The 14,843-nt window shown below is 46.2% G+C and overlaps 1 protein-coding gene across 1 annotated transcript in view; it reads right to left on the bottom strand.

The window, feature by feature from the left end:
* Positions 1-14,843, bottom strand: part of LOC144491680 (copine-9-like) — a 380,635-nt gene that overhangs the window by 95,532 nt on the left and 270,260 nt on the right. The window contains exon 7 of the mRNA XM_078209852.1: positions 5,555-5,618. Coding sequence (XP_078065978.1) covers positions 5,555-5,618 — 64 coding nt within the window. The remainder of the gene's footprint in view (positions 1-5,554; positions 5,619-14,843) is intronic.

The raw sequence follows: 14,843 nt of genomic DNA, 5'->3' as shown, positions 1-14,843 counted from the left end.
GTATTTTGAGTCGGTCTTCACAGTGGAAGACACAAATAACAGGTCAAAAATTGATGACAGGAAGGCTATGGCAGGTGAGGACCTGGAAACTATCATTATCACGATAGAGATAATGTTGGGCAAGCTAATGGGGCTAAAGGTAGACAAGTCTCCTGGCCCTGATGGAATGAATCCCAGGATACTAAAAGGGATGGCGGGGAAATAGCAAATGTGCTAGTGGTAATTTGCCAAAATTCGCTGGACTCTGGGGTCGTTCCCGCAGATTGGAAAACAGCAAATGTGACGCCACTGTTTAAAAAAGGAGGTAGACAAAAGGCGGGTAACTATAGGCCGGTTAGTTTAACTACTGCCGTCGGAAAAATGCTTGAATCTATCATCAAGGAAGAAATAGCGAGACATCTGGATATAAATTGTCCCATTGGGAAGAGGCAGCATGGGTTCATAAAGGGCAGGTCATGTTTGACTAATTTGGTGGAATTCTTTGAGAACATCACATGTGCAGTGGACAATGGGGCATTTCCAGAAGGCATTTGACAAGGTGCTACATAAGATAAAAGTGCACGGTATTACGGGTAATGTATTAGCATGGATAGAGGATTGGTTAACGAACAGAAAGCAAAAAGTGAGGGTAAATGGATGTTTTTCTGATTGGCGATCAGTGATTAGTGGTGTGCCTCATGGAACAGTGGTGGGACCGCAATTGTTTACGATTTACATAGATGATTTGGAGTTGGGGACCAAGTGTAGTGCATCAAAATTTGCAGATGACACTAAGATGCGTGCAGAGCAAAGTATGCAGAGGATGTGGGCAAAGGTCTGGCAGATGGAGTACAATGTTGGTAAATGTGAGGTCATCCATTTTGGTAGGAATAACAGCAAAATGGACTATTATTTAAATGGTAAAAAAATTGCAGCATGCTGCTGTGCAGAGGGACCTGGGTGTCCTTGAGCAGGAATCTCAAAAAGTTGGTTTGCATGTGCAGCAGGTATTTAAGAAGGCAAATGGAATGTTGCCCTTCATTGCTAGCGGGATGGAGTTTAAAAACAGCAAGGTTACATTGCAGCTGTATAAGGTGCTGGTGAGGCCATACCTGGAGTACTGTGTACAGTTTTGGCCTCCTTACTTGAGAAAGGATATACTGGCACTGGAGGGGGTGCAGAGGAGAGTCACTAGGTTGATTCCGGAGTTGAGAGGGTTGGCTTATGAGGAGAGACTGAGTAGACTGGGGCCATACTTATTGGAATTCAGAAGAATGAGGGGAGATCTTATAGAAACATATAAGATATGAAGGGAATAGATAAGATAGAAGCAGGGAAGTTGTTTCCACTGGCAGGTGAAACTAGAACTAAGGGGCCTGGCCTCAAAATAAGGGGAAGCAGATTTAGGACTGAGTTGAGGAGGAACTTCTTCACACAAAGGGTTGTGAATCTGTGGAATTCCCTGCCCTGTGAAGCAGTTGAGGCTACTTCATTGAACGTATTTAAAGGAAGGATAGATAAATTTTTGAACAGTAGAAGAATCAAGGGTTATGGTGAGCGGGCAGGTAAGTGGAGCTGAGTCCACAAAAAGATCAACCATGATCTTATTGAATGGCAGAGCAGGCTCGAGAGGCTAGATGGCCTACTCCTGCTCCTAGTTCTTATGTTCTGTTAATCCCCCTAAACTAAGGGGCAATTTAGAATGGCCAATCCACCTAACCTGCACACCTTTGTACTGTGAGCAGAAACCGGAGCACCCGGGGAGGATGTGCAGACTCCACACAGACAGTGGCCCGAGGCCGGAATTGAACCCGGGTCCCTGGCGCTGTGAGACAGCAGTGCTAACCACTGTGCCACCGTGCTGCCCCTTATTCCTAGATTATAATTATTAAACTGATATCACTTAGGATCCTTCGTAGGTTGATGATCCTTAACCTGGCTGTTCAAGTTCCTTGCATCTGGTGGGGAACCCCCACTTTGCTGGTCTCCCGAGAACAAATTAAAACCTCCAGCAAAATCCTTCCCTCCTGATCAGTATGTCCCAGCTTTGACTCTTGACGTTTCTCTGACAAACACTTGATTTGCCATTGCTGCATCAGCTTTGATGTATGCTTCTGAAAAAATTGCATTTGTTACCTGAATAATTCATACATTTATGACTATGTTTAGTGCAAATACACTCAATTCACAAAAGGCAGCTGGATCGCTCGGTTTCAACTAGGGTTCCCTCAATCTGTCCTGCTGCGAGTAAGAGCGGGAGTGGAAACAATATTTACATTCAGCCACATCAAACAAAAGTGTGAATTGGAGGTACACCAGGGAATGAGAGAGACCCTAAAGCGCGTTAGTCAAAAGAAAGAAGCTTTAGAGACATAGGAAGGGTGAATATGGAAAGCACTGCAACAAAGCATCAGAGATATGGGGCATAACTGAGCTCAAATATTTGACACAAAAGAGAAAGGAATTGGGCAGATGCATGAGGGGTACAAGAGGTGGCAGTGGAGGACCAGAAACTTATAGCATTAGAATTTCTTTTACTCTTACTCAGCTTTCTTGTACTGCTGCAGTCCATCTGGTACGCAGTGCTGTTAGGAAGTGAGCTGCAGGTTTTGGGCCCAGCATTGTGAAGGAACGGCAATATAATTCCAAGTCAAGGATAGTGAGTGGCTTGGAGGGGAACTTGCAGGTGGTGGTGTTCCCACGTAACCGCCACCCTTGTCTTTCTAGGTGGTAGAAGCTGAGAGTTTGGAAGGTGCTGTTGAAGGAGCCTTGGGACGGGTTGCTGCAGTACATCTTGTAGATGGCACACACTGCTGCTGCTGTGAATTGGTGGTGGATGTGAGCATTGCTGGCAAGGTCAACATTTGTTGCCGATCTCTAAATGACCCTTGAGATGCTGGATTCTCAGTGTGATAACCCCCCAGGACTTGCATGGGGAATCCCGGATTGACCTCCCTGTAGGACTTGTAGAATACGAGCTCCCTGATGATCAGTAATTAACCCACCAGGTGATACTCGTATACCGAGCCCTTTACAAAGCAGGCCCCTGAGTAGGTCCAGTATTGTATTATCCTAGTTGGGACCTGCTTGTGTTCACCACAGGCTTGTAATTTTGCGTTGCTTTATTTTGTGCAATAAAGCATTGTTTCTTCACAGCTGATTCCTGGAGTTATTACACTCCGCTTTTGTGCACTGCTGCAGTCCATCTGGTACACAGTGGTGTTAAGAAAGGAGTTCCAAGTCTTTGGCCCAGCATCGTGAAGGAAAAGCAATATAGGTCCAAGTCAGGCTGGTGTGTGACTTGGGAGGGAACTTGCAGTGGTGGTGTTCTCATGCTTCTGCTGCCCTTGTCCTCCTAGGTGGTAAAAGCCATGAGTTTTGGAAGGTGCTGTTGAAGGAGCCTTGGGAAGAGTTGCAACAGTGCATCTTGTAGATGGTACACACTGCTGCTGCTGTGAATAGATGGTTGAGGGAGTGAATGTTTAAGGTGGTGGATGAAGTACCAATCAAACGGATTGCTTTGTCTTGGATGGTGTTGAGTGTCTTGAGTGTTGTTGGAGCCGCACTCATCCAGGCAAGTGAGAGTATTCCACACACTCCTTATTTATTTATTAGTGTCACAAGTAGGCTTCCATTAACATTGTAATGAAGTTACTGTGAAGATCCCTAGTTGCCACATTCTGGCTCCTGTTTGGGTACACTGAGGGAGAATTTAGCACGGCCAATGCACCTAAACAGCACGTCTTTCGGACTTTGGGAGGAGACTGGAGCATTGGAGGAAACCCATGCAGATATGAGGAGAATGTGCAGGCTCTGCACAGACAGTGATTCAAGCCGGGAATTGAACCCAGGTCCCTGGCGCTGTGAGGCAGCAGTGCTAACCACTGTGCCACCAGCCTGATTTGTGCCTTATAGGTGGCGGACAGGCTTTGGGAGCCAGGAGGTGAGTTACTCGCCACAACATTCCTAACCTTTGATTTGCTCTTGTAGCCACAGTATTTATATGGTTAGTCCAGTTCATTTCTGATCAATGGTATTCCCAGGATGTTGATGAGGAAGGGGGGGGGGCGGGGGGGGAGATGATTGGATCTCTTTCGTTGGAAATGGCCATTGTGTGGCACTTATGTAGCGCGTTACGTACCTTCAGATTACAACCTAGAATTTTTGAGGGAAGCATAATTCTGGAGCCTCGAGTTAAGATATCCACACTCTTGTTTGTGGCAGCATTTACTCACAAGGTGGCAGTCTACTCCACACATTGACAACTGCAAACATCAAGAAGTTAAGTATATAAATTGCTGTTGGTGATTTGATATGCTTGCATGAGGTTTCTTTGTCTGTTGTTTAATTTAAACTTTATGAACACATTGTGAATTTGTACACTAATATCACAAACAGTAATTTATAGTGCCTGCTGTGTCATGTGGGATAAGGCTGTCACCATTTTTATCTTGTAATAATGTCTCTGGTCCCTCAGTGCTGACAAAGACCAAATACCTGCTCTTTATTTACCCCACGTCTTCCTGGGACACAAGGGGGCTTGCTTCAAAATGAGTGTCGATTCTCAATTGCCAAATCTGCCTCCCTCCATCACAATTTGACGTGGGTGGGCCGGCCACGCCCGGCTAACCCTGTGCACCTGCCGGCAGCCAGGACCCGTGAGGATTTGGAGCTCCGGCTGAAGAGAGTGGAATGGATTCCACGTGCTGAACTCCGGCCTTTAACGCATTGCCGCTGCCAATCTCACAGACCCAGAAGCGACGGAGAGCAGGGAGGAGTTCAGAACGCGAACAAGCAAAGCATACACTCCAGGAATCAACTCAAAAAGGGTAGGCACCATTATGATGGATGATACCCACAGAAGGATGTTTTTGAACCTGTCAGCTCCGCAAAATGTCCGAAGCGCAATCACTTTTTGGCAGCCACAGGGCACTGTGACTTAGGTTGAAATCTGTGGCATTTGGCACGGAGGCACAGTGGTTAGCACTGCTGCCTCACAGTGCCAGGGACCCAGGTTCGATTCCCGGCTTGGGTCACTGTCTGTGTGGAGTCTGCAGATTCCCGTGTCTGCGTGGGTTTCCTCCCACAGTCCAAAAATATGCGGGTTAGGTGGATTGGCCATGCTAAATTGCCCCTTAGTGTCAGAGGATCTAGCTAGGGTAAATGCCTGGGGTTATGGGGAAAGGGCCTGGGTGGGATTATGGTTGGTGCAGACTCGATGGGCCGAATGGACTCCTTCTGCACTGTCAGATTCTATGATTTCGATCGTTTTGTTTTGTTGGATGCCACATCGCAACAGCCTGTGTTACCAGGCAAAGGCATGCAAATATTAGCCGGAATTTTACCAGCCTGCCCGCCATGGGAATTGGAACGGGCGAGGGGTGGAGCATGGGAAGGTTCGTTGACCTCGGCGGGATGTTACGTTTTTGGGATGAGCGAGGTTTAAATTTCCGCCGATTAAGTCGGACGGGAATGCAGCTACTCGAAGGAGCATGGCAAATAACACGCACACTAAAGCCAATTCACAGACCACTCGGAAAGCAGAGGAACAAAGGGAAATATTGCCAGCACTGACCCGACAGTTGCTGAGTTCTTCGGCAGACAAGATCAGTGTTCCACATTTTTTGCCAGGGAGGCCCCTGGGGAGACAAAAGGAGAAATCACTCGTTGGGTGAAGACAACACAGTTTATTACAGAGACCCAGAAAGATGACAGATTGAGGCCTGGGAACCGTCCTACCACACACAATTAAAGACGGACTTTTAGCCTCTGAGATTTGCCTTGGCAGCTTTGCACCTTGTTAAAATATGACCAGGCAGGACTACTTGCAGTTAATTAGAACCAAAAGCAGGAATGATTTATTCTCATACTCCATAGCAGCCACTTCTTTTTATTTGACAAAATAGGCGCCAAGGTAGTTTCTATGGAAGTTACAGAGATAAAACATCAACATAGACAATGTTATGCTCTGTACATCAAGTTGTAAATTGTACGTAGTAAATAAAGGATAATCATGACGTATATAGAAACATAGAAACCATACAGTACAGAAAGAGGCCGTTCGGCCCATCGAGTCTGCACCGACCACAATCCCACCCAGGCCCTACCCCCATATCCCTACATATTTTACCCACTAATCCCTCTAACCTACACATCTCAGGACACTAAGGGCAATTTTTAGCATGGCCAATCAACCTAACCCGCACATCTTTGGACTGTGGGAGGAAACCGGAGCACCCGGAGGAAACCTACGCAGACATGAGGAGAACGTGCAAACTCCACACAGACAGTGACCCAAGCCGGGAATCGAACCCAGGTCCCTGGAGCTGTGAAGCAGCAGTGCTAACCACTGTGCTACCGTGCTGCACTTATTCTGCAAGAGAGTAGGACATAATTGTTCAAATTTAGGGTAGTAAATGTTGCAGAGAGATTGGCAATGGCCTTTTAAGTGGGAACTCATCATCACCTGAGAAATGTAGGAGCTAGTGAGGTGCATTGGTGTCTGTGTCTGTGAGCACCTCCGGGTGCTCCGGTTTCCTCCCACAGTCCAAAAGACGTGCTGGTTCGGTGCATTGGTCATGCTAAATTCTCCCTCAGTGCATGCCGAACAGGCGCCAGAGTGTGGTAACTGGGGGATTTTCACAGTAACTTCATTGCAGCGATAATAGAAGCCAACTTGTGACACAAATAAATAAACTTAAACTTAACTATGTGATGGAATGAGAGTCACCTTTGTCTGCTGACTATGAGGGTCCTATGTGAAGTACATCTATATGCAGTCTTCATCCAACTCTTTGTCAGAATGGACCCACAGAGCTCAACTACACTCTAATGTGGCAAGAATTAATAAAGGAGAAAAAAAAGGAAAGGCTTGCACCTTTCCCAACCACAGAATGTTCTAAAGCACTTTAAAAAGACAGCAGGCAATTTACACACAGCAAGTTACCACAGCAGTAATGTGATAATGACCAGATAATCTGTTTTATTTTTGTGATGTTGATGGAGGGATAAATATTAGCCAGGACACTGGGGAGAACTGCCCTGCTCTTCTTCCAAATGGATCTTTTATGTCGAGCTCAGAGGGCAGAGAGAACCTCCGTTTAACATTTCGTCTCCAACAGCGCAACACTCCAATGGAATGTCAGCTTTTTGTGCCCAAGCCCTGACTCAGATGCAAGACTGCTACCCGTTTAGCCACGGCTGGTAGGAAGTGGGGAAAATGAGGCACGGCTGTGGAGGGCGAGGTCAAAAGGCTGATTTTGTAATCGAGTGCTCCCATCAAAGGGCCAAGAAATCCACAGGCTCACGGAACTTGATTAAGGGAGGGAAAATCAGCGACTGTCAATTTTCCATTCACAACTCCATAGGAGTTCAAGACTTGAGGTTCTTGTGCACTGATGAGGCAGAAATGGAAAGGGCTTTACTCTCACTCAATCTAACACATGTTTCACTTGACCTAGGTGTGCTTCGTGTTACCACTGAACTGACAAATGTCCCACTTCTCTTATATTCTTCACTTTAATGAGCACAAAAACACAGACAAATACAAACAAATTGGCTAAAGCTGCCGAGTGCACAATACAGTTGAAAAAAAACCTTCTAATTAGGAAAAAAAAAGAGGAACATCAATTCCAGTCGTAAACTACAAATTTGATTCCAACATGTTCCAGCCTAAAGGAACGTTTTATTTTTCACAGTTAGCTTCATTACAAGACACAAGAAGAACTGATTCACAAGAAATAGTAATGAAAGAACACACTGGGTGTTAATTAATTATTAAAATATTCTCAGTTAGGCTGACACCGACATACCAGAGAAACCTCCAAGATATAGAAAAGATTTACCAGGATGTTGCCTGGCAGGGAGGTCAGTAGCTATGAGGTGAGGTTGGAGAAACTTGCTTTGTTCTCACTGGAACGACGGAGGTTGAGGGGCGACCTGATAGAAGTCTACAAGATTATGAGGGGCATGGACAGAGTGGGTAGTCAGAAGCTTTTTCCCAGGGTGGAAGAGTCAATTACTAGGGGGCATAGGTTTAAGGTGCGAGGAGCAAGGTTTAAAGGAGATGTACGAGGCAAGTTTTTTACACAGAGGGTGATGGGTGCCTGGAACTCACTGCCGGGGGAGATAGTGGAAGCAGATATGATAGTGACTTTTAAGGGGCGTCTTGCCAAATGCATGAATAGATGGGAATAGAGGGATATGGCCCCTGGAAGGGTAGAGGGCTTTAGTTCAGTCGAGCAGCATGGTCGGTGCAGGCAGGAAGGGCCGAAGGGCCTGTTCCTGTGCTGTAATTTTCTTTGTTCTTTGTATATGGAAGTAATCTGATGTTGATCCCATGTCAGGGAACTAAGTTATGTGAAAGAACAAATGCAAGTGAACCGTACATAGGTATTAAAGACACTAAATGGAATGGAGTAGTTTAACTCTGAGTGCTACTTCAAGCTAAACCAGGAGACATAGGTACACATAGGTAAAAATAAAGTTGAAGACTGATGTTAGGAACAACTTCGACAGCATCTGTATTTATGTGGCATCTCTAAGTAGTGAAAGCATGCCACAACACTTCAAACAGAAATGGATGCCGAAACATTGAAAAAGGTATTAGGACGTGGCTTTAATGACGATCTTGAAGAGTGGAGGTAGATGGAGAGGATATATATGGTACCGGCACATTGTTTGCTGAACACTTGTTGAACACACTTGATGGATGTAAGCATATTGCAGCCATTATACTTTGTTTGTATTGCTTTCATCAAGTTTTGATAGTTTTATATTAGACAGTCCAGAAATGAAGAAACAGCAAATCTACGGTGTTTTTACTGACATAACATAGTTGAGGGGTTGAAGGAGAGAATTCCAGAGTGTGGAGTCTAATGCTCCAGTGAATGGAGGAAGGATGTCCAAGAGGCCAAAGTCAGGGGGGAGGGGAGTTCTGGGGGTTGGAAGGTTGGAGAAGGTTACAGAGGTAGCGAAAGGCTTGGTGTGAGAGAATTTTAAGTTGGAGGCATTGGGAGAGTGAGAACCAGTCTATGCCTGCAAAGGTAAGGGCAATGGGTGAGCTGGACTTGGTGTGGAATAAGGTACGGGTAAGAATGTTTTGCAATCAGCTACGTTTCCCGACCCTGAAGGATGGGAGGCCGGTTAGGAGTGGAAGTGGACATTTTCCCAGACATCCCTTTGCATGAGCCTCTGGCTCCAATAGTCAATCCCCACATTCCTGCAATTGGGCACCCCACATGTCCATTTGCATGGTGCACCCTCTTCCCATGCTGGGTGAAAAGCAAATAGCCAGTTCATTATCCGATTGATGGTCAAGAATCAAACAGCCCTTCCTCCAAGAGGAGAGGCTGGCAATATTACAGGTGTGCAAAAGGTTGGCCTTTCTGATGGAGTGATTATGGGATCAGGTACCCAGCCAGCTCAGGGTCAAACAGGACACAGGACAGGATTATGTAAACTGAGACAGCGACCAGGAGAACAAATAGAATTAGTGGTGAGGGCACAGAGTTTATGACAGGGTCCCTTCTGGCCATTCACGCCCTGCTATCACTGAAAGCGAGGACAGAGAATTTGGCGCTCAGCCAAATTTACTACAGAAAATCCCACCGATGGCCGGAAAATTCCACCCGATGTCTTTGGTTGTCCCAGTGTTTAATGAGTAAATTGTGAGTGAAACAATTTAGATGTCAGAAAAGCAATCAATGTGACAGCACAGGTGATGCATGGTGGAGAAGTGGAGATCGGTGTTGAGGGAAAATGATGCTATCAAGAGGGCAGCACATAGATGGGGATATCCAAAAGTGACTGACAGTCAAATAAGTAATTTCCAAATATAGTGGCTGATGTAAACATCAGAAACTCAGCAGCCAATTTGAACACAGCGAGCTCCCATAAACATAAATGAAATAAATAACCAGATAATCTGTTCTTGGTGGGTGTTGGCTGAGAGATACATTGACCAATAAACTGGAAAGATCCCCCACTCTTTGCTTCAAGGTGGGACCTTTAATGGCCATCTGAAAGGGCAGACGGGACCTCAGGTTAACATTTTATCTGAAAGACGACTCCTCCAAAATTGCAAAACCCTTATCGTACTGTATTGAAGTGCTGGTCTAGATTATCAGGAAAGGTTGGACAGGGTAGGCTTGTATCTGCTCAAGTTTAGAAGAATAATAGGCGACTTGACTGAAACATACAAATCCTGAGGAGTCTTGACAGGGTGGATATGGAGAGGTTGTTTCCTCTTGTGGGAAAATCACTGCTTAAAAATAAGGGGGCCAATTAAAACAGAGATGAGGTGAATTATTTTCACTCAGAGTAAAATAAAGTAAAGTTTATTTATTTGTCACAAGTAAGGTTTACATTAATACTGCAATGAAGTTACTGTGAAATTCCCCTAGTCGCCACACTCTAGCGTCTGTTCAGGTCAATACACCTAACCAGCATGTCTTTCAGAATGTGGGAGGAAACTGGAGCACCTGGAGGAAACCCACGCAGACACGGGGAGAACGTGCAAACTTCACACAGACAGTGACCCAAGCCGGGAATTGAACCTGGGTCCCTGGCGCTGTGAAGCAGTAGTGCTAACCACTGTGGCACCATGCCGCATCAGAGGGGCATGTGTCTTTGGAACTCTTCTTGAAAAGATGGTGGAAGCAGAGTCTTTGAATATTTCTAAGGCAGTAATGGATAGATTCTTGGTCAGCAAAGGGGTGATACGATATCATGGGTAGGTGGGATGCAGATCTGAAACCATCAGATCAGCCATGATCTTATCAAGGGGCTGAATGGCCTCCTCCTGCTCCTTGTTCATACGTGCCCAAGTCTCCATAGTGGGACTTGAATCTTCTGTCTCAGAGGTGAAAGTGCTACATTGCACCAAGGTTGACATCTATATATCCCAACTTAAGGCCACGCGTTTGCAATTTTTGCATTCAGAAAACTATTTCTTTATTAAATTCAGTGGCTAGGTCAGCACTTTGTTCCCAATGAGGGCTTCTGATGACCAGGGAAATTGTGTATACCACGTAGTATTTCAGGTTAATAAGACATACAGCTTGTGACTTCTCACAGTTTAATTCAAGGTGTCTGATGCATTTGGTTAGAAAGCAGTGAAATGATTTAATTGGTAATAATGCGGAATCTGATTATAGTGTTTGTATTGTAGTCTTTCCCTCTGTATTCACAAGAACATTCCATTAAACAGTAATGGATACATTCATGCATCAGAAATAAGCAGCTGCCCCTTTTCCCAGGTTGCTTTCTGGTTTCTTTTTATTCATTCTTGGGACGTGAGCATTGCTGGCAAGGCCAGCATTTGTTGCCATCCCTAATTGCCCTTGAGAAGGTGGTGGTTAGCTGCTTTCTTGAACCATTGCAGTCCATCTGTTGTGGGTACATCGAGAGTGATCCCTTTGTAACTTTTCAGCAATGGTTTGGTACATCTGAATGGCTTGCTAGGCCATTTCATAGGGCAGTCAAGCATCACATTGTGTGGATCTGGAGTCACAAGTAGACCAGACCAGGTAACCATGGCACATTCCCTTCCCTAAATAACATTAGTTTCGTTTATTTATCAATGTCACGAGTAGCTTTATATTAACACTGCAATGAAGATACTGTGAAAATCCCCTAGTCGCCACACTCCAGAGCCTGTTAGGGTAAATTTAGGGAGAATTTAGCACGGCCAATGCACCTAACCAGCTCATCTTTTGGGCTGTGGAAGGAAACTGGAGCACCCGGAGGAAACCCACGCAGACACGGGGAAAAGCATGCAAACTGCACAGACGGTAACCCAACCCAGGAATCGAACATGGGTCCCTGGCGCTGTGAGGCAGCAGTGCTAACCACATGTCACCCCATTAGTGAATCAAATGGGTTTTTATAACAATCAATAATTGTTTTGCGGTCGCCATTCCTGAGAGAAGCATTTTGTTCCAGATTTATTATTTGTATTTAAAATGCCACCATGGTGAGATTTGAACCTGTGTAACCAGAGCCTTAGCCAGGGTCCCTGGCTTGTTGGTCTACTAGTATTACAACTACAGCACTGTACCCTAAGAGTCAATGGCCTGAATCTTCCAAGTAGCAGCAATGATAGTTGGCTTGCTGCTTTGCTGGAAGATTCCCTTGACTCAACGCTGCTGTGCATGTCTTCTGGAACCTTCCAAGTCTGGCTTTCCCAGAAATTCACAGCATTCATCGGGGAACTCTGTCAAATTGAAGTAGAGTCGGAGGAAGATGGGACATGGCACCCTTTACGGCACCAGCTACCATATGGTAAGTTTAAATTTCCAGTCTTAACATCAGTGAGTGGATGAGTGAGTGAATGAATGGGTGGTAAAGTGATAGGTGGGTGAGGTGGGTACGTGGGTGAGGTGGTAGGTGGGCTGGGATTATTCGAGTGATTGGGAAGGAGACGTTCAGGTGGGCTTGGCTTGGCTTGGGAGGGTATCTGAGATGGGTAAGGGATGTAGTCAGGGCTGGGGGAGTAGCTGGGTTGCGATGGTGGCCGGGTCTCTTCAGGTCAGCTAGCTGGGTTGGGTCTCGGGGGGGAGGTCTGGAAGGGTAGTCAGGTCGGGTGCGTCATCGGGCTAGGTCTCAGGTGGGGCAATAGTCAGGTCTGGTTGGGAGAGGGTAGTCGGGTCTTTTGAGGTCGGCTAGCTGGGTTGGGTCTCGGGTGCGGGGGGCGGGCTCTGGAAGAGTAGTCAGTTCGGATGGGTAGTTGCGTCAGGTCTGGAGTGGAGGGGGTAGTCAAATCTGGTTGAGGGGGGTAGTCTGGTCTTGCCAGGGTGGCTAGCTGGATCAGGTGAGGAGGGGTTGTTGGGTCAGGTCGTGGAATATTCCCAGGGGATGGCTAGTCCGGGGGTGCGGGGGGCGGGGGGGAGTAGCGGGACTGTTCAGTGGATGATTTGTGGATCAATTTTGTGATTATCCAATCTGTCTAACCTTTCATGGGCTAACTATCCAGCTAAGTGGAACAGTCCAATGCCTCTGACTTTGGCTCATAATGGGAAGCATTCGTGAAGCGTCCCGGGGAATTGCTGAGTGGAAGTTAAAACTTCCCAGGCAATTCCCATGTCGGACTTCTACAGGATTCTGACGTGCATCTTGGGTCATATGTCCACTCTCTGATGATCCAGAAACTGGAAGATTTGGCCCATTCTATTTTTAGCTCGATTCTGTGAAGAGGGAAGAGTTTCAGGTGAGATTGTTGAAATGTTCTGGTTAGTAATTAGAAATTTGAGCATTATCTGCACAGCAGCAGATTGGCTGACCTTCAGATGTTTCAACCTGCTCATCAATAAGACAATCTGCAAGCTTCGACACGTTTTGCTCAGCAAGTGAATTAAAAACGTGGATCCTTGTAACCAGTGTAAATACCTCACATGTCAGCAATGTCGTACCTTGATAAAATAATTGTGCATTAATGTCCAATGTCTGGACAGTTTAGCCCAGCTCAATTACCACAATTTTGGTGTGACAAAAATAATAATTGATCTAAATGCAAATTGATCCATGAGAATACTATATGTGATAGGCTTCTGACTGACCAGAATACAGACCATGTTAAGCAGCATGCTTTTATTAGTGAATCATGAGAGTTCAATGTTGTTGTTGCTGTGTTTCTGGTGGTGAGCCCTACTCACTGAAAACACTTGGGAATTACACTGCACACTATGATCATGATTATAGATGGTCAGAGAATTATTGTACACAGTAGTTGTCAGATTATCAATATGTACCTATGCCTGGAAAGGCTTCTCACTCGCAGCACAAGTCAATAAAAGGCACTTTGTATTTTTCACTGTTTGCTAATGTTGAGGAAGACATGGATAAAAGTACAAAAAAATTACCAAAACAATTCTAGGTGCCTAACGAGCGTGAAAACGGGAAAGTTTCTGATCTGTTTTTTCAGCGAGGCCACTAATTAAATCTTACGGCACTTAGTACAAAAAATGATGCACGATCTAATTCCAGGCAGTAGATGGAGTGGACAGTCCATCTCGCTGGAAAGCCAGCTGCTCACACCAGAGGGTGCTATTGCGCATGTGCAGATCTCACAGATCTCAGTGATCTGTGCAACAGAAGAGAGATTTGTGAGTCAGCCCCAGCCGCCACCATCTCTGGATATTCCTCGCGCCCCCCCCCCCAATCACTGACCTCCCCGGCTGATTGCTCTTCCCACCCCCCGAAACCCCCACCCCCCATTGATCGCAACCCTACCAACCCCTGGCCCAGTTGATCACCGATTGCTGATTGCACAGTTCTCCCACCCACCCACCTCCCCTTAGACCACACCCCCATCATGGGCCCCACCCCCTCCCCTTAGGCCCTGGTGCCAGATGCCCGGTGCCCAATTTTCTGTTTATTTAGCTTCCTGACTAAACAGAGATTTGGCTGCAGATGTCCACGCCCATTTGTTGCCAGAACTCCAGCAAATCATAGAATCATACAGTGCAGAAGGAGGTCATTCTTTTCACGTTAGTTAGAATCATAAATTCATAGACTCCTACAGAGCAGGAGGAGGCCATTCGGCCCAACGAGTCTGCACCAATCACAGTCCCACCCACGCCCGATCCTCATAACCCCATACATTTACCCTAGCTAGTCCCCCTGACACGAAGGGGCAATTTAGCATGGGCAATCAACCTAACCCGCACATCTTTGGACTGTGGGAGGAAACCGTATCACCCGGAGGAAACACATACAGACACGGGGAGAATGTGTAAACTCCACACAGACAGGGACCCAAGCCGGGAATCGAACCCGAGTCCCTGGTGCTGTGAGGCAGCAGTGCTAACCACTGTTCCACCCCACTCGGAGAAGGCAACATGAAATTGTGGGCCTCTACTCTCTTA

The sequence above is a fragment of the Mustelus asterias genome, chromosome 3, assembly GCF_964213995.1.
Source record: "Mustelus asterias chromosome 3, sMusAst1.hap1.1, whole genome shotgun sequence".
NCBI lineage: Eukaryota > Metazoa > Chordata > Chondrichthyes > Carcharhiniformes > Triakidae > Mustelus > Mustelus asterias.
Note: the sequence above shows the minus strand (reverse complement) of the source record. Positions and strands in the feature narration are given on the sequence as shown.